Source organism: Mya arenaria, chromosome 1 (genome assembly GCF_026914265.1).
Source record: "Mya arenaria isolate MELC-2E11 chromosome 1, ASM2691426v1".
Classification (NCBI taxonomy): domain Eukaryota; kingdom Metazoa; phylum Mollusca; class Bivalvia; order Myida; family Myidae; genus Mya; species Mya arenaria.
This window is the reverse complement of record NC_069122.1, coordinates 59,213,286-59,236,177: the sequence shown is the minus strand read 5'-3', so window position 1 is coordinate 59,236,177 and position 22,892 is coordinate 59,213,286. Positions and strand designations below refer to the sequence as shown.

Sequence of the window (22,892 nt, the reverse complement as noted above, 5' to 3'; positions counted from 1 at the left end):
AGGGACGATTTGCGGGATCTCATAGCAAACGCAGTAAGATTGACATTAATATACACGTCTGTCTAAAATTTCACTTTGAGAGCTATTGGACAGCTGCATACGTATACCGTAAAGTGTTCTGTAGCAGTAACATGCTTGTTGCTCAAGTCTTTGTCAAGTTAGACGAATGTTTAGTTCATGCGAATTGCATGCAAATAACAAATGTCTAAATCGTTTAGTGTTTTGACAAGTTTAGGCAAAATGAAATAGAGTTGTTCCTATTACACAGGGTCCATTATTTGTGTATAATGCCCTTAAGACGCATTTGTATGTGTAACAAGAAATGACACTTGGGAGCATAGGCCTTGAGAACGTTATGAAGAGCATGCAACTTAGTGTTTTATTCAAGCTAGAGATTTGAATATATTTAATTTTATTTAAGGATATATTTTGCATTTCAATTCCATATCGCCAGTATTTTTATATTTTTATAAATCCTTAAACAACAGTTCGCCATAAATTGTACGGTATACTTTGACGATATCGCCATGGACGTCATGTTGTGTTGACGTAATTCACTTCCTAGCATTACAAAATATTACACTATGTTGATTTTAAACATATCATTTTTATAGATTGTACTATGTAGTGTTGTACAATTCATTATTGAAAGACAGACTGTGTACATTAAGCGGCCTTATAAATATCGTTTATGCACTACGCCTGAAACAACGGAACACATTAATTCGCTTCTGTTTTCAATAAACATGTTCATTATTGTAAAACTAATGTTATGTTATGATGTGTGCATATCTTGACTTCTATGTTGATATTATTGGTGTTACATGAACTCAATTAAACACTTTTGCATATGTGAAAACTGATAAAACAAAGTAGCATGCTTGTTATGCATTAGTTTGGCAGCATGAATTCGCACATATATTAGTTATATAATGCAGTATTAAAATGTAAAGCCTAATTATAATGAATACCCATCCTAATTTGTAGTTAACATGTTCATTAACTAGAAACCTTTAATACTTAAGGAGAAACAGCATCAGTAGTTCAGAGTGTAAAGCTTGTCATTTGATTTCTACTTTTTAATTTTAAACCTGCCTTTACGCCTAGGGTTGTTTTTTTATTAGTTCAATGCATCAAGTTTAAAATGATTTTATTTACGTTATGTTGGAACGCAAACGAAACAAAAAAGAAACTAAAGGATTGATGATTTCGACCACACTGTCTTCTCTTATTTATCGTGGTTTGTCCTCCTTATATGTCGTGTGCACCGTCCAAAAACACAGTGGAAACCAATCAAAATCCCAACACACATAAATGGAATCACAGACGAATGTTGCGTTCAGTTTTTGTTTCAAGAATTCGGAAATATCATGGCATGATTAACCAATCGTGCACTTGCAGCAATCTGAGCAATGTCGGGTAACCTTTGCAGATACTTGAATGCAATGTTCTTCACATTTATTGCGAAACCAATCTCATCAGGATTTCATGTTGTAATGCGGATTCACACCATAAACGTGTAACTAAGGAATACGTGTAGGCCAACGGTTTGTCTAGCCTTGCCTCACCAACGTAACTTTCTTCCGGCTCGCAGGGCTTATTTGTTTTGTATAAAAACACAGACTGGTGTAAAACTTGTTAGCGCAAAACTGCAATTATTACTATGTTGTGTGCTGCGATAAATCAGTTTTATTTTGTTTGAATTGCAATTATCAGTTTCCTATCTGTTGTAAATATCTTTCGGGAAATTACTTTATAATTATACACTTGATTTTAATCTACCCCCGTTTTCAGCTCATAGAAAGAGTTGCCAGCAAACAAATGTTATTAAAAACACATTCTTTGCTCATGGGTGCTATTTATTCCATCAAAGTATTCATGTTTTGTTTTATGATGGTTTCGGGAACTTGAAAACACAGTAAAAAGCAATTGTATAATGAGCTGTGTCGAAGGACGGGGCTCCACCTAAAAAAATTATATAAGAGCTTTCTTACCTGTGGACATTTGTTTCGATGTGTTTCTCATGGTTTCTAATAGTAATCGGGTATATTTTTCCAACACATTGCAGTCATCTTTAAATCCGACATATTCACTATTATTGATTCTTAAGAATGAAAAAACAAACAATAGAGGCAGCTGAATAAACAAGACGATTTCAAATTCATTATTTAATGGAAATCTTCTATCATGATTTGCGGTTGTTACATTAATGCAATTGGCAAAATGAAGCACATATAAGCAAGCACTACTACTAAAATGGATAATTGTATTATAACACGATGTAAAGATTATCGTTGATATAAACCAAGCACTCGTGTCATTTAAGGAAATTGACATGTCCATAGGAAAACAATTTAAAACATTTCAAAGTCTATGATATATGACAAAAGGTAAAAGGCAGCAAAAACAAATGGTTATCAAACACAGTCGATACCGTATGGGCTGCTGGTATACGGCACAGGCTCATTTTATCATGTCAGGCATATGTCTTAATTTCGTCAACAAACGCATAGTATGATATTTCAAATTCAAGTGTTCTGAGCTATTTATTTCAATCCGAATCATTTAAAGTGCCATTTGCATTCCGAATTAAGACGAAGACAAATTAATTCAAACAAAATAAGTGTTGCTTAGAACTGTGTTTTTATTTTCATTTTTTAAACGATTGCTGTTTGATTTTGTACTGTTCACCGATTACGATAACGCTTGTTCGAGTTCTACTGATTTTGGTAAAGTTTTAAAAATATAATGACTGACCCGTTTAAAAATATACACTTTTCGAAGTAATTATTATTATATTTAACGTTTTTTTCTGTAGTATTCGAATTCAATTTAATCATTATTGTGTGTATACTTTAGATTGATTAAAGTTTAGATACACTTCCCATTCTTTATAATGCACAACATTATCCCTCTAACTGGTCACGAAAACATTATTATTTCAATTTGTAAGTCAGTTTCAAATTAATTTGTGATATTTACACTATTTCAAATGTGATATTCTATCATTGTTTATGCTTGTTTCGAAGACTTTTGTGCGATTACACAATTTCAGCCCTTCACTTTTAACATCAGACGAGCTGGTCGCCTTCGTCATAGTTTGTCTCGCAAGGTTTTGTCTTCGTCAGCGGCGTCAGCTGAATGGAGTCAACAACGTCTTCCTGTAAAATGAATGATTGTTTTTTTGTTTTTTGTTGTTGTTTTTTGTTTATTCTTTAATGTAACATATTAGCAGGCTTCCACAAACAGTCTCCAAACAAGATTACATCGTTATAAAACAATATACTCCGCTTATAATTTTGAGCATTTAAATTTACAAGACTTAGTTCATCTGATTATCGAGTCTTTCTATTGTTGACATAAACATTAAACTTCTGTTACAGCAACATCTATTCTTACCGAAGAATCGCGCCTGTTACAGGGCATCGGAGAGCACACAGTACGCTTGTGGACGCCTTTCCCGTTTGACATATCGGGCAATGTGAATATCAAGGTCGTACTTTTCCACCGTCTTTCGGCCTTCCTTGAACCTCTTTGGTGCGTGTATGCAAATTCCTGTAGACGGCGCTTTAAGATTGTCGTAACCTTAAGGGAAAGGACAAGGTAAGTCAGTTGAGATTGTTTATTGTTTTAAGTCTGAATTTTAATTTTAAGTACAAACCGTAAGGAAACTGCAGTATAATTTCAATACACCATGGGTTATACTCCTACATGTGGATACCTGGTGACCTTATGTAGCTGTGGTATCGAATGAAAGTGTACTTACTACTAGTTACTAATATGAACAAAGATAACACATTGTTCGAAATAGCACCTCTTGTAATGTAACACCAAAATGATAAAGTGTCCGATTTAAAAATCCAAACCAACCTTCAAGGCTGAAGAAGCAACATAACATGAGCATAGAAACATCAGTTCTATTTTTTAGATATATATGGGAACTTTTCATAATGCTTTCATTTTGAAAAGTATGATAAACTATTTCACAAATAACAGTAGGAAGTTTTTCACTCAATTTATTGACTTTACCAAGGCGTTCAATTATGTTCTAAGTGATTACATGTTATAAACTTGGTGTAAAAGGTCAAATGCTAAATATCATACGTATAAGTCTATAAATTTTATGTCTACAGTTGAGTTAAATATGACAAATGTTAAGATGATAATGTTTGGTAAGTGTCCGTCAAGGAGAATCCTTCTTCCCTTTTTATTTTAAATGTATTTAAATAATAAAGTAAAGTATTTCATGACAAGTACCAACACGGGTACAGGTTTAAACGTGTTTTAACAATTTATATCATGTATGCTGATGCTATTGTTTATTGTCAGAATCAGGGGCTTGTAAACAAAAATGTATGTAAATTCAAGACAAGTTTGTATTACGGAAAAGAGGTAGATTGATGATGAGTTTTAAATATTTGCATAACGGTCAAAAATTAGAAATTGTTGACAAGTTTATTGGAATGGCGTTCGAACGAGTTGGTGTTGTCGATATGTTTTTCATGCTTTAAGCAGAGTGTCACATATATATTTATACAAAATTGGAGCTCAGAATTTTCAGAGTCTGCTAGAACTATAAGGTGTGTGTTATTTGCAGATTTCAACTTAAAACCTTTATTAAAAAGACGACATTGATAAGAATAGAATTGCATTGTGTCTGCGCGCATAATACAAGAAGAAGCTGGTAGAGGGCATACACCAGCTGTTATACCTTATTGGGAAAGGAAGTCATTTATGTAATGAACTAGACGATAAATATCATTTTGTTTTTATGTAAATTCTGATAAAATAATGGCTTACATAGATAAACTTTATTATGCAAAACCGAATATGATTAAAATTATAGAAAAAGGTTCCTCTCAAAATACCAATGTAAATAGATTGCTATCGATGTATGTACTCAAAGCTTTCAAGTTGAGATAGACCTATAAAATCTATTGCGGATGATATATTTTTTCCTCTGGCAATGTATTTGTTGAGGTATGCTACTGTGATTGCTAAAATCATGTTGTAATTGTATAATTTAAATGTTGACTGATAATTGATAATGTTATTGATATAACATACGTATTTTACTAATTGTATATGCATGGGCATATTGCGTAGTGTGTATACTGAAATAAAAATAATCTAATTTATGCAGCAGACGCATGGAAAGGTATTGGTCAATTTAAAACCAAATGACAGAACTATACAACTGTAGGTTCATAAATTAGTATCCTAAGCAACTGGAATCGTTCAAATACACTTGCAAGCTTGTTTTATTCGTATTACATTATTTCATTCGAACAGGTACGTTTATATATTTTGAAAAAAACAGATGTTGTTGCGGTTCAAATACCTATCAGTCAGATAACGATAAACATCGAATAAACATTTGTCTAATGACCATAGTTTATGCATTGTGATTTTAATTACATGTAGTTTGAAATATGTTGTCATTTTCAGGATGAAGGCATTTAATGTATATTTTTCATGCTCAAAATAACTAAAATACACAAATCGTGCTATAATTATTCAGTAGACAATATCAAATACTCATTTCAGGGTGACCTTGATAATTATTAGAAAGAAAAATATACGCCTTTAAGTCTATGTGCTAATCCTGACAAACGGGCTGAAATCCAAACACGATTAACTAGTATTTTCCTAAAGGTTTTAGATACGAAATAAGCATGACTTAGAAACAATATCTTTCCCCATGGTTTGGGATAGCAGTGGTGATTCCGATCTTCAGAGTCTCATACTGTAACAGTTTCTTGAGTGCGTATCCATGGAATAACCCTATTTGACCCTTACTGCTTAAAGTAATTGTTGCAAATATGTTAGGATTGCTGATCTTATTAGACTCTGAGACACCATGTTTTAGATTGGTCTGTATTGAGTATCTGTTTTTCCATTTCTTCTGACACTTGATGAACTGTTTAGAAGTCATTAAAATAATTTAATTATCGTTTATCTGTTAGTTGACTCTTGTCATTATTGTCGTTAATACTCAGTCTCCAAGAGTGAGAGTGGTATAGAAGTCCACCCCTCACCCCCGAGGTTGTGGATTTGATACTTGCCATGGCATTTTCTTATAAACTCCCAAAATTGACATCAGACTGATTTCCTACGCAAGAAACTGACTTGAAAGTGATTCTATCAGAAATCACTGATTCTGACACAGTAGAACTAACAGAAGGTAGTATTAACCAATAGCGAGTCCATACTGTTGTGTTCAAACCATGGATATAAAATATGTTTTCCTCGATCACTGTCTTGCTCACTTTCTCCGAATAATTATTTTTTTCATAGTTCGAAAAAATCGAAAGATTTTGATTGGAAGTTTTGCTGTATTTATTATGCAGCTGACTACGGAGCAAAAGATGATGACATTTATCATGCGATCAAAATATCAAGCTTTTTCTCAAAAGGCACATTCAGTTAGCTCATATGATTTGATAAATCGAAGCTTTTTTATTTTACGACGATGATTATGATGATGTTGTAATTGATCACTGTCGTGTTACTCAAAGCGGTACCACCAACAACGCTATAAACATGCGTCCGGGCCGGGAATTAAAGAAAACAAAACAAACCCAGGCACTTTGGCTGGGCACATGTGGGTTTGGTTTGCTGATCCATGACATAAATACATAGATGCTCCTCCTTGTCATATAAGAGGAACCCAGTAGTCAAATATTTAAAAATTATTCCTTCTTAAAGGCACTAGGTAGGGCTCAAAATGCCAAAGAAGCCTCGTTAAATTAATGTCGTTTGCATATTATTCTTGGCCAAATTAAAAACAAGCATTGTAAATTTCTTTTAATACATCTTAATAAACAAAATACAATTAATAATAAAAAGAAAAGAAAACAAACACATGATTTGAACTACGAAACGAATGACAACATTTCATGCTGTATAATGATTAAGAAAGGTTTGTGTAAAATAAGGAACACAAAAGAAGATGAGATTTTGAGATGTTTCAGAAACATTTCAAGGACATTAGTTTTAATAAAAACGGAATACGTAATGTTCTAAAACTAAATTAACTTTCTTCAATGACCTTAATGATAAACTTATGTATCACGTTTACACAACATATGTTCTTAGCAAAACAAAAATATTGAGCATAATAAGAAACGGTTGTCTTAGCAAGTGAACACTTTTTACAAGCAGTTTATGTAAATAACGTACAATTGTTTCTGCTGAGTGATTTTATAAAAAAATATAACGTTTAGAGCACATGCAAAAACAATAGACAAAAAGACAAAAAGGCAAAAACAAAAGAAGTCATATACTAGCATGTTTCCCTACCATATCTTGCTCCAGTCACTGTTCACACAACATTCCTGTGTGCTTTACAGTTGCATTATTGATCACGTGTAAACAAGTATTTCCGATATTTTAAAGCCTTGATAATCACAATATGAAGAGCCAAACTTGAGTAAACGTATATCATTTTGGTAAATCTATCCTAATTTTAAGTACATCCTGTGGAGTGTCCAGCGTAAAATGGCGCACGTTAATAAAGTGGTTATATCATTGGCTAAGATAATCTCGAGAGTTTTTAAATAGATATGCATAAAAACATTTATACCACAACAACCTTTCTAACTTTAACCCTTATCTGCACTGTGCTTAAAGATGAACAGTATTAATGTGTCTCTCTAGCCAAACATTGCATAACATTCGTACATGAATAATGAATACAGTTCTGGTGTTTGATGAAAATATGGTTGTGTTATCATATGCTTGTAGCATGAAGATTAAATGAGTCTGAAATCGCAGTATTTAAATACTTTCTACTTAGTAAGAAGCTAAAGAAACATCATTAAATTTAATCAGTAAATACTTATTGGTATCATGGCATTTGTCTGTTTAAATAATGTTTGTCTACCGATATACATACATCTACGAGATTTTCAAGACAAGGATTTGTTCGACGAGTTCATGTTATGATTTCTATGTCACGAATCTATTTCAACAATAGTTTCATTTTTTTTCTTTTTTCTTATTCAACGGCGACGACGCAGATGTTGTTTTACAAGTTGATAAAGCCATTTCTTTCGTGCGCACCATTGATTCACGCTCCGCAAACTTGCTAGTTGAACCACCGGAGAAGGTCCGACGACGCCCGACCGATTGGAGTTTGTAGCGATTGTACTGTTTCTTGAAGCATTTTATCACCTTGTTAGGGGATAGGAAGACACAATATCAGTAAGCATACGCACTATCGCAATACTGATAATTCTAACGGCATTAGCCATAAAACACAATCAACTACAAAAGGAATATTATACAATAAAGTAACAACATCATCTATTATTACAAATGGGTATAATGATGGAAAATATAAAAAAGAAAATGAATTGACAAAACACCTTTAAACGGACAATAATCGACTATAAATAGTACGTTGCACGTTATACGAACCTCGCCGTTGAAGAAACAGAACACAAGGGCCACAAACACACCCTGAAAATATGCATGAACTGAACTTAATATTAATGTACCTGGCCCCTTTCACTGAGGTTTAAAACATATACATCTTCCCTAAATATGCCTCCGACTACTGGACTTTTTTAAAAATGATTATATAAATATCGTTTAAATATTTCTACTTTTTTATATTTGCATCTAGTATAATATTGATAAATGACTTCGGATGGGATGGATATTTGCAAAGGTTTTATATATATATAGACAGGAGTTGTTTGATAGTCAAGACCACTCCTGTTCTATTTTGTCGCATGAAAATGAAAATGTTACACAGTATCCGTAAAATGATTCAAGTAACACTCGCTCTCCTATAAACTACCATAACCATACCTGGAATGACACCAAGAAGGCTGATATCATGGAGTAGACGTATTCGCCGTTCGCTCCCGGAGGTGGTTTAAAGGGAAAGGCGATATACTGCAGTCCAAGTAGGGGGATCAGAATGAGAGTGGCCCGTACTGCGCGTCTGCAAAATTACCTAAATGTCATCGACTAATACACAATATGATGTTACCTATAATTAAATCTTGCCTGTTACCTTGACATTCATTGTCCTTACAAACAGATTCGTTACGCATGACAGGAGTGTTGACATTGTCTTTTTGGCATCATTTAAATATATGGCAGAATGACACATCATTAAAATGAAATATATAACATTTTTACAAAGTCCAAAATTATTAATTTCCATTTGTGGTTTGAGTAAAAAATATGCAAGCTAGAGAGTTTGGCATTTTAATACCTAATATTATCTTGGACACTTGTTTGGTCTAGAAAATTGCATGCAGTTTAAGGCGCAGCTTACACAGATAATGTTTATATAATTTTTACTATTCTTAATAATAGACAGCTAGTTTGTGCGAATAGTGGTGTGAATAAAGGTATCAATTGTGCATGTATACGTTATCGGATTGTAATAAATAATTTTTCATTTTATATAATGCAACATGTGTGCATAAGTAATCATGAACGACAATGTGGCATTTATATTTTTTATAATGTCGATGATTTATCATTTCACGTCTCTTGTTTCGTGGCATTGGTCTGCTTTAGACAAAAGATACCGCATAGGTTCATTTCAACCATCAAAAATATCCATACTACATTGGAGACTACAGAGACAATAATATAATAAAGGACAAGGCCAATGTTAGTCATTCAAATAAAAACCCTGTATCTGGCGCAAGGTTCGGGCTCAAGCGACACTGAACGACAGACAAAAGCGTACGAATATCACAAACACGTAGGAGGATTTATTTCAAGACATGATACCTCAGTACATGTATTGCTTGGAGCTATAAGAACATAAAATGTGACTTTTTATAGCATCCACAAGAACACCAGCAATAATATGAACGAATGCCCGGTTGATAAGCTCAAGTCACTTGCTACTTAAAGTTTAAATTGTTGATGGATACGTTTTTATTAAGATAATCTTTAGAGGTGGTATAAGTATGTTGCCGTTACAACATTAGGGCCTATTCAAAGAATAATTCAGGCGAATGACCATACCTCAGTCAAGTTGATTTACGTTTAATTTTGTTTTATGGCTTCTTGATAAGCTTCTTCCCTAAGTTTAGAAACCTGCCATATTGCATAATAAAATAATTGAAGAGAATTCCATCCATAGAAAAACAACATCATTGATACAGTCATATTGGCAAGCAATCTTTAAAATAGTATGTAGAAGTTTTATAGTAAATCATCAGTGATTGTCTGCTATACTGAGTACTTATGCGTCTATTATAAAGAAGACTGTTTGCTACACAAACAAATGCATCACAGCATACCAACAAAATTTCCTTAGCAGGACTTATCAACTTACATTTTTCTTCAATAGGATCAGTTTGTATGGGGATATTACCTGACCCTTGCCCTCCCTTCGGGGCTTAAAGGTGCTTCCAATACCCTAATAGAATAACATTTAGAAGTCAAACGGGTGGAAAATTTATGAGAGGCTGCTTTTGAATATGATGATATTAATTAAGTGTTTACGAATTAAAACAGCATGCAATTTCCGTAGGTTGCTGCTGATAAATGTAAATACACAGAGTGAATCACCTGACACAAGGAATAATCCCCTATATTTAAACCTTCAATTGCGGTAAACAAAATCATGAATGCTGCATTCCATATATTGCCAAAGGTATTTTTACGAACTCTTTAAAGCAATGAAATGTGTTCCGCTCGATCTCAGACTGAAACTAATGTTTGAAAAGATAAAAGATTGCTAGACAAAACTTCATTTTGATGGCCAAGGAAAATGCATGTTTTTGAAAAACAACTTTTCCAGAAGAAGTGCTTAGCCATTATAAAGCTGCCTTTGCTGATTTATATCTTCAAAGTTCAAATAGCAGTGTTTTAAAATCTTATTCTGTTAATACAACTTGTTTCCGCGATTCAAGCGGTGTTTCAGTGTCCTACTTTAATTAAAAAAGAGTATGTTGTTTCATGAAAACAAAAGGTTACCTGTAAACTTTATATGACTACGGTACCACAACATATGACCAAATATAGTAATAAAAAAACAACAAAAAACAATAGTACGAATATATTGCATTCTAAAGGATGCGGATATATTTTAGAGAATTTTGTCGAAATCACATCAAATTAATCGAAGAGACAAACGTTTTCTTCCTTACCTAGTCTGCATGGTTTCATTGTTGTATACAGAGCGTATCTTTGACAACAGGATGCGCATTATATTATTGGAAAATATAAAGATTACCTGAAACAAAACAACATTTATTCAGCACGTAATGCATAAATGAAATGAAATGGAAAGTACGTTATTAGATGCACTCTAAAAGTGCACCTTATCTAAAGCCGAATTCTGAATCTGACCTTTAACTGCTCTTCTTATAGCTATTTTACGATAAAATTATGATTTGCAGTTTTCAGTTCTGCGTCTCAAACGTTTTACTGCCGCTACACAGCACGTGGCTATATGTATGAATCAATAGTATGTATATTACCACAAGGGAAATGTTAATTGGACCAGCCAAAATCCAGTGGAGATTCGTGTCACCTGTCCAGCACCTGAAACGAAAATGTATAGAGCTCAACATCATGTCAGCATTGCTCAGGTCGTGTCAACAGGGCAGCATCCGTAAGGCAAATGTATAGAGCTTAACAGCATGTTAGCATTGCTCAGGTCGTGTCAACTGTGCAGCATTTGTAACGCAAATGTAGAGAGCTCAACAGCATGTCAGCATTGCTCAGGTCGTGTCAACTGTGCTGCGTATGTAATGCCAATGTATAGAGCTCACATCATGTCAGCATTGCTCAGGTCGTGTCAACTGTGCTGCGTATGTAATGCCAATGTATAGAGCTCACATCATGTCAGCATTGCTCAGGTCGTGGCAACTGTGCAGCGTATGTTACGCAAATGTATATAGCTCAACATAATGTCAGCATTAATTAGGTCGTTGCAACTGTCCAGCATATGTAACGCAAATGAATGGAGCTCAACATCATGTCAGCATTGCTCAGGTCGTGTCAACAGGGCAGCGTATGTAAGGCAAATGTATAGAGCTTAACAGCATGTTAGCATTGCTCAGGTCGTGTCAACTGTGCAGCATTTGTAACGCAAATGTAGAGAGCTCAACAGCATGTCAGCATTGCTCAGGTCGTGTCAACTGTGCTGCGTATGTAATGCCAATGTATAGAGCTCACATCATGTCAGCATTGCTCAGGTCGTGGCAACTGTGCTGCGTATGTAATGCCAATGTATAGAGCTCACATCATGTCAGCATTGCTCAGGTCGTGTCAACTGTGCTGCGTATGTAATGGCAATGTATAGAGCTCATATCATGTCAGCATTGCTCAGGTCGTGGCAACTGTGCAGCGTATGTTACGCAAATGTATATAGCTCAACATCATGTCATCATTGCTCTGGTCGTTGCAACTGTCCAGCATATGTAACGCAAATGTATAGAGCTCAACATCATGTCAGCATTGCTCAGGTCGTGTCAACTGTGCAGCATATGTAATGCCAATGTTTAGAGCTTAACATCATGTCAGCATTGCTCGGATCGTGTCACCTATGCAGCATATGTAACGCAAACGCATAGAGCTTAACATCATGTCAAAATTGCTCGGCTCGTGCACCTATCGAGCATATTGAACGGAAATTTAAAGAGCTTAACATCATGTCAGCATTGCTCGGCTCGTGTCAACTGTCCAGCATATGTAAAACAAATGTACAGAGCTCAAGCTTGACAAGCAATGAATAAAATTAGCAACAATGAGACAGGAGTCAGACCTTGTCATTCTTTGTAGGAATACAATTTCAAATACTGACGGTCCAATGACAAAGGAAATACACATAGTTTACTCTCAAATGCATGATTCAGTCGAACCCCGTTTGATCGAATTCACTTGATTCGATTTCCTCGTTGGTTCGATCAAGTTGTTAAGACCAATTTTGAGTATATTTATTAAGAAATCCCGCTTGGCTCGATTTCCCGAAACTCAATTTATATGCCATTCCCTGGCAGATCGAGCCAAAATGGTTCGACTGTACCATTTATTGAAATGTTTTGTAGGAAAATAACAAATCACCATATTTCATTTCTAAATAATCTGTAAATCTCAGTCAAAGCAGAAGAAAGGTCCATCAAAATGAAACACTCTTTTAATTGAACAACAGCAAACGCATATACCAATAATAAACTACTTGGTAAACATACCTGTCCCTATCCTCTTCATTTAGCGCTCTCAATATGGTGTAAATAATGGTGGGTAATAAAGGAAACGCTGAAAACAACAATAAACATGTTTCATTTTATCATTAGATCTTTTTGCTTATAAATTAGTTGAGTTGTTTGAAGTATTCTGTTTCAGTTTATGCAGTACACTAAAATGTTTCATGTGAATCGCAATAAAGTTAAATCATGTTTAATCAAAGTGAAAAAGACCACAGGACACTATGGTTTCCAAATGCTTCATAATTGGTTTGAATATTGAAATGTTATGGACACTTTAAGGTATTTCCGACGGCAAGCAGGCCCGTTTTATTGTTAATGTCACCTACTGATGTTGTTATACATACCCCAGCCTATTAGATAACATATAAGCAGCAGCTTTTTGTCTTTTGTAAAAGCGATGACCATCAGTGCGTGTAGATAGAATCCCTCACAGAACATCCAGGAATAGTTACACACTGTGAAGTAGTGCGTTAGCTCGTGTAACACTTGGCACCATATCTGTATGTAAAATCAACAGTTTTACATAATGAAACATACAATCTTCAGTGTTTACTCATATTCACTCACAACAACAATATTGTGTAAGTGGAAAAGAAGGTATGCTTCCTTCCTGAGCAGATCTAAGTTTAGTTGGCGGACGCTGTTGATGAGTAATTATTTTATGATAAATATTTGGAATTTATCTTGGTGGCGTTGAACTAATACAGATGCTGTTATGTGTAGCAGCGGTTGACTCCGAAGTTCCTTTTGATTAAAAATTGAAAGGAATAGGAAGCATCTTTCGCAGTCATTACACTCACAAGTGCCTTCAAAACCAACAACAGAAACAACAATGCTTTGGCTACAAACAAATTTACGTGGTACCTATGCAGACAATAAAAAGTTGATTTACTGCAATTTATACAATTAGACGGCAATTTAAACATCAGTAAATCAATGTATTTCCTGTAAATGTTACAAAATAATCATGATATATAATATTTATGGTCTTAAATCGCTCTTAATTGACATAACTGAACACCACATGCTATCGTGAAGACAGATAAAAAATATCTGCGTATGTTCCAAAATTAACCTTTAGAAATAAATAGAATCGTTTTGGACTAAATGTCTCTGAGAAATGCACGGAAAGCGTGTGAACACATGATTACTAAACCTTTGTTATATGGGGAAAGATTATTATTTGCCAAACTATTATTCCGTGCGAATCAAATTATTTTCAGTGAAATATTTGGGGTAAATGTTTTTTTATTTCAATTGCAATCATTATTAGGGGGAAATTGAGGTTTAACGGAAATAGGCATTTATCGGGGCTTTGTAGAAAGTGCGTTCATCGCGTCACGTCTCGTCACAACCAAGTGTCGCACGAACTTTCAAACGCTATACACCTACACATAATAGCTTTTATATGTATGCTTGTCACTGGATGCTGTGAACATCCCATTTTTGTCACATTCCACTGGGACTTATGTAAGTCATGGCCATTTGCTCAATTAATTGTATCATGGGACACGAATATGTATCCATTGTCATAAAATGTACTGCGTATGTGTTTCGGCAAAATAAGTATACTCTTCAATAATACAGCAATTTTACCGGGTTTGCAATCAAGACGTCCGGGTTCATGGGCACAAGAGCATAGTAGAGGATCCACAATGCTCCAGTCAGCACATACGAGACAAACAGGTGCTTGTGCAGGCTCACACGGACACATTTTAATTGTCTAAAACAAAAAATGAAGAATATTGCCTCTGTAACAAAGCAATGGAATGTGAAAACTAACATACACACGCTAAAGCAGAAGGGCATTTTACTCACTAGCAAAGGCAAACTGAAAATGATTTAAACTCTCATATAGCGTGTCTGTATGAAATACTTGCAAAGCCAAGGGCACTTAACATAACGAATTTCATGATAACAATTTGATAGTATTTTGCAACATACTGCTCCATGTCTTCAAAAAGGTATCTAGAAGTATGAAAATGCATTACAGAGCAATTGCTCCATGAAACACTTGGTCTTCAAAGAGCAATAGTGATATCGTCAATAGTTTTTTTTGGTTAATTTCGCAAACGAAGGTCAGCATATTGTAAGGGAATTATGCGTAGGTGTTGTTTACTCATCTAACTGAGAACATTGGAATCTTTTCCAACAAATGAAACAGTAAAAGGCTTACCTGAACATTGAGAATATGATAAGGGAGATAATTAGCAATACGATGGAGATACTGAAGCCGTAGAAGTACATGTACAGCACCTGCTTGTGTTGCTGAAAATAGATAAAATAAGTTACATATACAATTTTAATATTATTGATATATACATATATATAAAACACGTGTCACGCTTTAAGACTTATTGTATGTTTCTAAATGGTTTTGTGACATTTTTTCAATGCTCATACAACAATTGTATGCCTTTTATTTTATACGATGTTTGTTCTGATCTTAGCGATTAAAGGCAACTAGAAACGTTTAAAGAGATTAAATCATTTAAATCGTTTACGCTATTTAATAGAACTGATATAATAATGCATATATATTTTACAGATACCCGAGCAATTATTTAGTGCCTTTTTACTGTAAAGAACGTCTGTGGGCTACTTTTATATACAAGAGCGTCAGACTGTCAAGACATCGGTGTGTAAAATATGCAATGATACTTACGTCTACCCTAGGGGAAAATTTTGTCCACCATAAGGAGTTCTTTTATCTACCCTGGGGGATACTTTTGTCCACCCTAGGTAATACTTTTATCTACCCCGGGGGATACTTTTGTCCACGCTAGGGAATACTTTTATATACCCTGGGGGATACATACGTCTATCCTGGGCTTTACTTTTATCTACCCTGTTAAATGCGTGCGTCTACCCTATGGGCTATTAACGTCTGCCCTGTGGAATACTTACGACTACCCTGTGGGATACTTAATTATACCAAGTGGAATACTTACGTCCACCACGTGTTTAATTTACGCTTATAATACTTACGTCTACAAGAGCTTGGTCGTAACACATGGTATAGTTTGTCCAAATTCTGTTTGTGTCTGGATGACGGAACCATGTCCCATCGCTGTTGCAGGTTTTCTTTGCGTATGCTGAAATTGATATGTACTTACTTTTCTTTTACATTTCGAAAGGAAGGATATTGTCTCCTAGAAGTTAAAACAAACTAGTATAAGGACGATGTCTCAGTATTAGATATGAGAATATGTTTGCCAAGTACACCCATCCTTACTTGTGTGAAATCATGTGAATGGTAAAATACTTTACCACACAAGCATGCTTATTTATGACAATGTAATGTCTGAAAAACATTAACTTGCAGACCTTAAATTTTCAAATATATCAATTTTGTGTCTAAGTGTAGATAAATCCACTCAACTGTTTATAACACAAAACAGACGTCTTAAAACTACTTTATAGTGGATAGCAATCTAACACTTCTTTGGGTCATGAACTACAACCATGTGGAAAATGTATATTTGCTAAATTTGGCATGGTAAGAAATAATATCAACAGACATATACGCGAGTTGTTTTTCGTTGTCATACATGGATACGATCAAGTTAGTTTGGCGTGAAATAACGCTGAGAAGGCAAACTAATCACTCTGACATAAGTTCAGAGTTTTGGTTTACACACTGTTGATGCACATTACGATTCCTGTTAACCAATGACCATACTTTACCAAATGAACAATTAACATTCAATGTGTCATAACAAATGTTCATCTTAGATTTATATGATGGGGGAAAACTGATATTATAATGTGTGTACTCATCGGATGTCAGCATTTAAATTCAAATGTCAATGTCTATGCACTGACTGTGTGCAAGATTAATGGAGGCGTTTTCAAATTACTTCAAAACAAATGGATAAAGAAATCAAGCCCATCAACAAATCAGCTCAGCCCGGCTATTAAAACAAAATGGACTATGTAAAATTTTATAGATTTATCCGACACACTTCCATCGTAACGATCTAGTAGATGGCGTTCAGTTACCTACTATTTTAAGTTCGAAGAAGCGTCCCATTTTGTCAAGTGCTTACCTAATGGATTTGAGAGCCTTATGTATCCTGGACATGGCTGGTACGACGTCTCTCCGGCCCTTACATAACCCCAGCATTGCATTTTGTCCCACGTAGCATTGCAATGTACGTGACCTGCAATATACATAAAACAATAGTTTTAGAATCACGCGTTAGTTTAACATTAGTACTGGTTTAAGCAGTAAATGTTATTATGTAACAAAATGGTTCATTTATGTAACAAAACGGTTCATCCATATTATTGCCTAATCACAATAATCACAATAAGGCTATCCAATATTTCATGGCCGAGGGTGTAATCAGGAAATAAATACACTTTTCAGTATTTTGCAGACAAGCATGCCTTAATGCGTATTCACAAAACCATCAAACCTTTATTAAATCTGGGTCAAGTTTATTAAGTCTATTGTATCAAGGAACAAGGTGTCATTTTATCAAGCATGTATTCAATAAAACCTTTTCCGTTAAGCGAGCTTTTTGTTGTCTTATTTTTGTATTTAAGTATTTGAGTTTATGGTAAGGACGCATTAAAACAAAAGTTTGTGCTGCCCTGGCAGACAACTTCTTTTTATTAAAACAAACAAACATTTAAGATATTCATTTGAATTTAATTTGACAAGTATTATTCCCTTTACATATAGAGATAAAGCGACCTCTATCAGATATAATGTAATGGTAAAAACCTCGATTCAAGGAAAAACACAAGATTAGGCACTATGGCATAAGTTGTTTTCTGTTTTGAGAGGATATGAACGAGCCGTAAATGGAAGACTTGATTGCATTTCACAACAAGATATGTTTCAAGAACCTAATTATGTTCACTCGAGATTTGAGTTATAACAAATGTACAGAATGAAACACCAGCAAAATATCTATTTCTGGCTAAGGATGTTTGTGCGTCTATTGTAGGTTTTTGTTTTGCTCATATTCTAAATAAACCCATTGTGTCATGTTCAATTGCAAAACAAATGCAGACTACACAATATCATCAAAATAGGACATGATATGTGAATATCTGAGTAAATTAGTTTGTTCTCGTTGTATTTTTATTTAAAAAAGTGTTCCGCGTGACTGTGTCCCAAATGTGAATTTGATTTTTTATTGTTTTTCAAGTGCAAGACATTTCGAATACAGAGGAAAACTTACAATGTTATCGAAAGTATTTGTTAAATGAATGCAGATCATATCTCTGACACAGGCACAACTGTTGAATAAGACATGCATTTTTCCTTTTCTCAGGGTCGTTACGATTGCGAACGAACAGTAAGTGTCTTCTTAAACCTATCTTGTCGGCAAGGAAATATAACAAATTTAAGGAAATACCACTGATGGGAACAACAGCACATTAACTATTTCTGGTAAGGATGTCTGTGTGTCTATTTGACGTTTTTGTTTTGCTCATATTCTAAACAAATCCCGAGACTCATGTTTAATTGTAAAGCACATGCAGCCAACACGAAACACATGAAAAAAGAACTTTAGAAGGCAAATTGAGTACATTTCTTGTTCTGGTTGTATGAATATCTAAAGATGTGTTTTACATGACTGGGTTCTAAAATTATTTTTGATATCTGATTCTCTTTCAAGCCAACGGCATTCCAATAACATAAAAAAACATAAAAAAAATATTGCAATGTTTGTAATATGAATGCATACAATGTCTCTGAAACAGGCACAAGTGTTAAATAATAAATGCATTGTTCCTTTTCTAAGGAACGTTGCGATCGCTACCAACGTTAGTGAGGCTAAAAGGACTAATAAGATATTGTATTAGTCACACGAGAGTTATTATATCTATCCCAGTTTTCGGCATATACCAATATGAACATGGTTTGAAAATTGGAACATTTCTTTGCATAAAAAAACGCGAAGTGTATCAAACGAATTACGTTGTACTTATGCAGAGACTAGAGCATAATAGGTGAACAATAATTGTACTTTATGAGAGTGAAAACGAATGTTGAAAACCATTCTCATAATTTTGAGATGGTCAGTGAAAACACGCTTGGCTTAATTTAGTACAATGAAACTCTCACTGTCTTCGTTTTAACTATTACTTAAGAACAGCGGTTATTTATTATATTCGGTCGAATGTGAGGCAATCAGTGTTAAATCTATGATATTGTTTTAGCAACTCAAAGAGCAAAAATGATGGCATACGTGCACTCAAAACCTAGAAACGAGTAAAAACATGTATGCTTAAGTGCAGTAGGTGGATGTGGGGTTGCTGCCCCCAATTAAGTTTGAGCTATTTCTGTATCAATTAAAAGTTCAACAGGATTTTATTGCAGCATACTATTTGGAGTATCATTATATTAGCAAGTATGCTGGTTCAAAACATGGATTATGAATTTTCTTCCTACAGTTTGATAGAGAGATAAAACATCTGGAAAATACTCAAAGGCGTAAGGGAACATGGGAGACGTCAACATTTGTAAGAATAACATAAATTGTCCGCCCTTTAAGGTCAGATGTGACATACGGCTTGAACAAGACGGCTACATCTATTGGCTACGTATCGTAAAAGACGTAATAGAAAAAATGAATTACAACATTTTTATGACGATATTGCGTGATATGAGTAATACATTGAGGTGAATAACTACCAAAAAGGAAGAATGAAGTATAATAACAAAAACCCATTTCTTTGAGCCATCAATGTAAATGATTGCTCTAAGCTGCCCCTGTGAGTGATTGCTCTAGCCTACCTTGTGAATTATCACTCTGAGCCACCCTTATGTGAATAATTGCTCGTAGCAACCTTTGTGTGCATGGTTGCTCTAGCCATCCTTGAATAAATGATTACTCTTAGCAGCCCTTTCGTGAATGATAACTCCTAGCCATACTTGTGTGAATGGTCCTCTAACCCACCCTTGTGTGAATGATTGCTCTAGACATCCTTTTATGAATGGTTACTCTTAACCAACCTGTTATTAATCTATGCCACCCTTGTGTGAATGGTACCTCGTATGATTGCTCTAGCCAACCTTGTGAATGATTACTCTGAGCTAATTTTTAATGCAATGAGCTACCCGTTTGCTTTGATCCATTCTAGTGAATGTTTGCTTAAAGCCACTCTTGTGTGAATGAATTTTCTGAGTCAGCCTTGTAAATGCCTACCCTGAGTCAGCCTTGCCAATAATTGATATGTACAATCGTGGTGAATGCTTGCTCTGAGCCACCTTTGTGAATGTTTGCCCTGAGTCACCCATGTGAATGACTGCTATGAGCCGACATAACTTTTGAATGTGAAATAGGGCAATGACCATGTCATAACTAGGAACAGGACTAAGCGATACCTGACTTAATTGTCAAGGGTATGCTGTAGTTACATTAAGTAAAAATTTACAGTTCGTTATTAGATGAATTAATGCAACATCAGTACTGTTCTTTTAACAACTTGGTTTGAAATGTATAATATCGCAAGAAGAGCTGCGAGAGCAATTAATGTAACATCAGCTTATTTATGATATTGTTTAATGCAAGAATGAATTTAGGTAGGAAATATAACAAAGAGACGTTAATTGTTTTAAATTTGGCTGAGTTTTTACTTATGGACATACATTTGTTTAACAGCCAGTGATATATGTTTTGTTTTCTTGGTTTGATTTAAATTTTCCCGTTTAATTTAGACGAAGAGGCGTTTACTAATACCAAGCTTTTACTAGTACAAAACAATAAAAAACTTTTAAATACGTGGTTCCTTTTATCTTTATTATATGTTTGACTAATCTATTTTTTGCAATTTATCAGATTATGGGAATTATAAATACTAAAGTTATTTACGACTAAACCGGTCGCACTTTTGTTCATGAATATGAAGGAATTCAAACTTACTGCCTTTACGTATTACAGACCGTAATCATGTAAGTGTCTACCGTTTGTACAGTACAAATGTAAACTAAACTCAAAACATATGTTTGGCCCAAGGCAGCCACTTGTTCCTTAAAGTTTTATTTGGTAAATAGCGTTGCTTTAGCTTGAAACGGACTTAAGATCAAATCTTACTCGGTCAACGTGAAAGGGGTCTTCGCATAAAAGCTAACCATCTTGGTCATATTAGCACTTAACAGCGTTGGGGCTATTGGTTTCGTACCATATTAGCCAAATACATGTTGTAACATAAGTAGCATAGGTGTACACTGTATGTGTTCGACTACTTTTTACATCAAGTTCGTTCGTGGAAGGTTACACAAAGGTTTGAATAGTTGTCCGTCTCCTATACCAAAGGTTGTGTGTTTCATCCCAACCAGGGGTTCTTTCACATGGCCTATCAAAACGGTTTTTACCCACGATACGCAACCGGAAGTGATTTAATAAACTAACAGCTTTCGTCACAATCGTCCAAAAAGAATTAAGCATGAACTAATATAAGATCCGTTGTCTGCTAACAATTCTTGTTTCTTGATAAATGTATTTTTCGGATATATCTTTCAAATGATTATATCATTATACGTGACAAGGCAATGATATATACAGACAAAACCTGATACTGTATAATCTTCGCATTACAATATAAACCTTTATAAAAGCATTGTCGCACATTGGTGTATTTCTCAGTGAAATTTGATCTGGTTGAAAACCAACTATGTGTTAAAGATGCACTCCTACTCCCAAATAAGATTTATCTCAATTAATTGTATTTATTTAATATTAAAAAGATGAATACATGTCGAAAACAATGGTTCTTATAAAGGATACCGAGTTTAATTTGAGAAAATTATGCATTAAACACATTAGTTCTACCTTTTGAGACTTTAGTAAACCACAGTCAATCTTTTAGCATTCACCAATCATTTAATATTTTTGTGCTTTCTGCTATTAAATACACGGTTATCTTGTTATCAGTAATGAATATTTTCCATAAATGCATTATTTAGTAAGTAGTCAAAGGTTTATCAGTCAAAATAGATGTTTGTTATACATATGTATGTATTGATTTTGAATAAGAGTGTCACTTTAAGCAATCCCAAGTTGTCTGACTACACACAGCTGACACACAAATGTAGTGAAGAGTTTTATCAAAATACGTTATTAGACTGCAGTGCGTTATAATAACATGTATCAGGGAATAAAGAGGCGTTAAAACGTATAGAGGGGAGGCTAAACGGATCTGTATAATCAGTCGGTATATACTATAACGTTATCTAAAAACAATAGTCACAAGTTTGTGGACGACAAATCCTAATTGAAATAACTAGGTTAAGAACGTACCTTCTTTAGAAAACTAGACTTCTATCTCGAACATATGCATGTTTCCAGTGTGTGCATTTATATTTAAACAAACATATGTACCTAGTATTATGGAGCTAATATGAGTTTGGCCAGAAAATCCCAATTGAGATGAAATCCATTTCACACAATTAAAAGAATCAATCATTTTGAACTTCCCCTCACCGTGTGCGTGTGCGTGTGCGTGTGTGTGTTTGAGCGGCACTTATAAGTATCGTTTAGGATTTTTTCCTGAAACACAGGAACATAATTCAAAGGTGTATCTGAGACATTATTCTGAATGCTTAAATCACTGCTCAGACATCATTTTCTGTGTTTTACGTGCTCACTTTTGCTGTTTAGTTGTATATTAAACTTTCGAATCCATGTGTATATACCTACTTCTATGATATTTTATCAATGGATATAGTCATTA

General features: G+C 34.5%; 1 protein-coding gene across 1 annotated transcript in view; it reads right to left on the bottom strand.

Moving 5' to 3' along the window:
• Positions 1 to 6,799: 6,799 nt before the first annotated feature.
• Positions 6,800 to 22,892, bottom strand: part of LOC128239983 (calcitonin gene-related peptide type 1 receptor-like) — a 34,812-nt gene continuing 18,719 nt past the window's right edge. The window contains exons 2-12 of the mRNA XM_052956463.1: positions 17,246 to 17,359; positions 16,185 to 16,291; positions 15,373 to 15,464; positions 14,793 to 14,919; positions 13,541 to 13,694; positions 13,179 to 13,245; positions 11,463 to 11,526; positions 11,130 to 11,215; positions 8,818 to 8,953; positions 8,422 to 8,463; positions 6,800 to 8,175 (exon numbers count right to left, since the gene is read on the bottom strand). Coding sequence (XP_052812423.1) covers positions 7,981 to 8,175; positions 8,422 to 8,463; positions 8,818 to 8,953; positions 11,130 to 11,215; positions 11,463 to 11,526; positions 13,179 to 13,245; positions 13,541 to 13,694; positions 14,793 to 14,919; positions 15,373 to 15,464; positions 16,185 to 16,291; positions 17,246 to 17,359 — 1,184 coding nt within the window. The 3' untranslated portion in view covers positions 6,800 to 7,980. The remainder of the gene's footprint in view (positions 8,176 to 8,421; positions 8,464 to 8,817; positions 8,954 to 11,129; positions 11,216 to 11,462; positions 11,527 to 13,178; positions 13,246 to 13,540; positions 13,695 to 14,792; positions 14,920 to 15,372; positions 15,465 to 16,184; positions 16,292 to 17,245; positions 17,360 to 22,892) is intronic.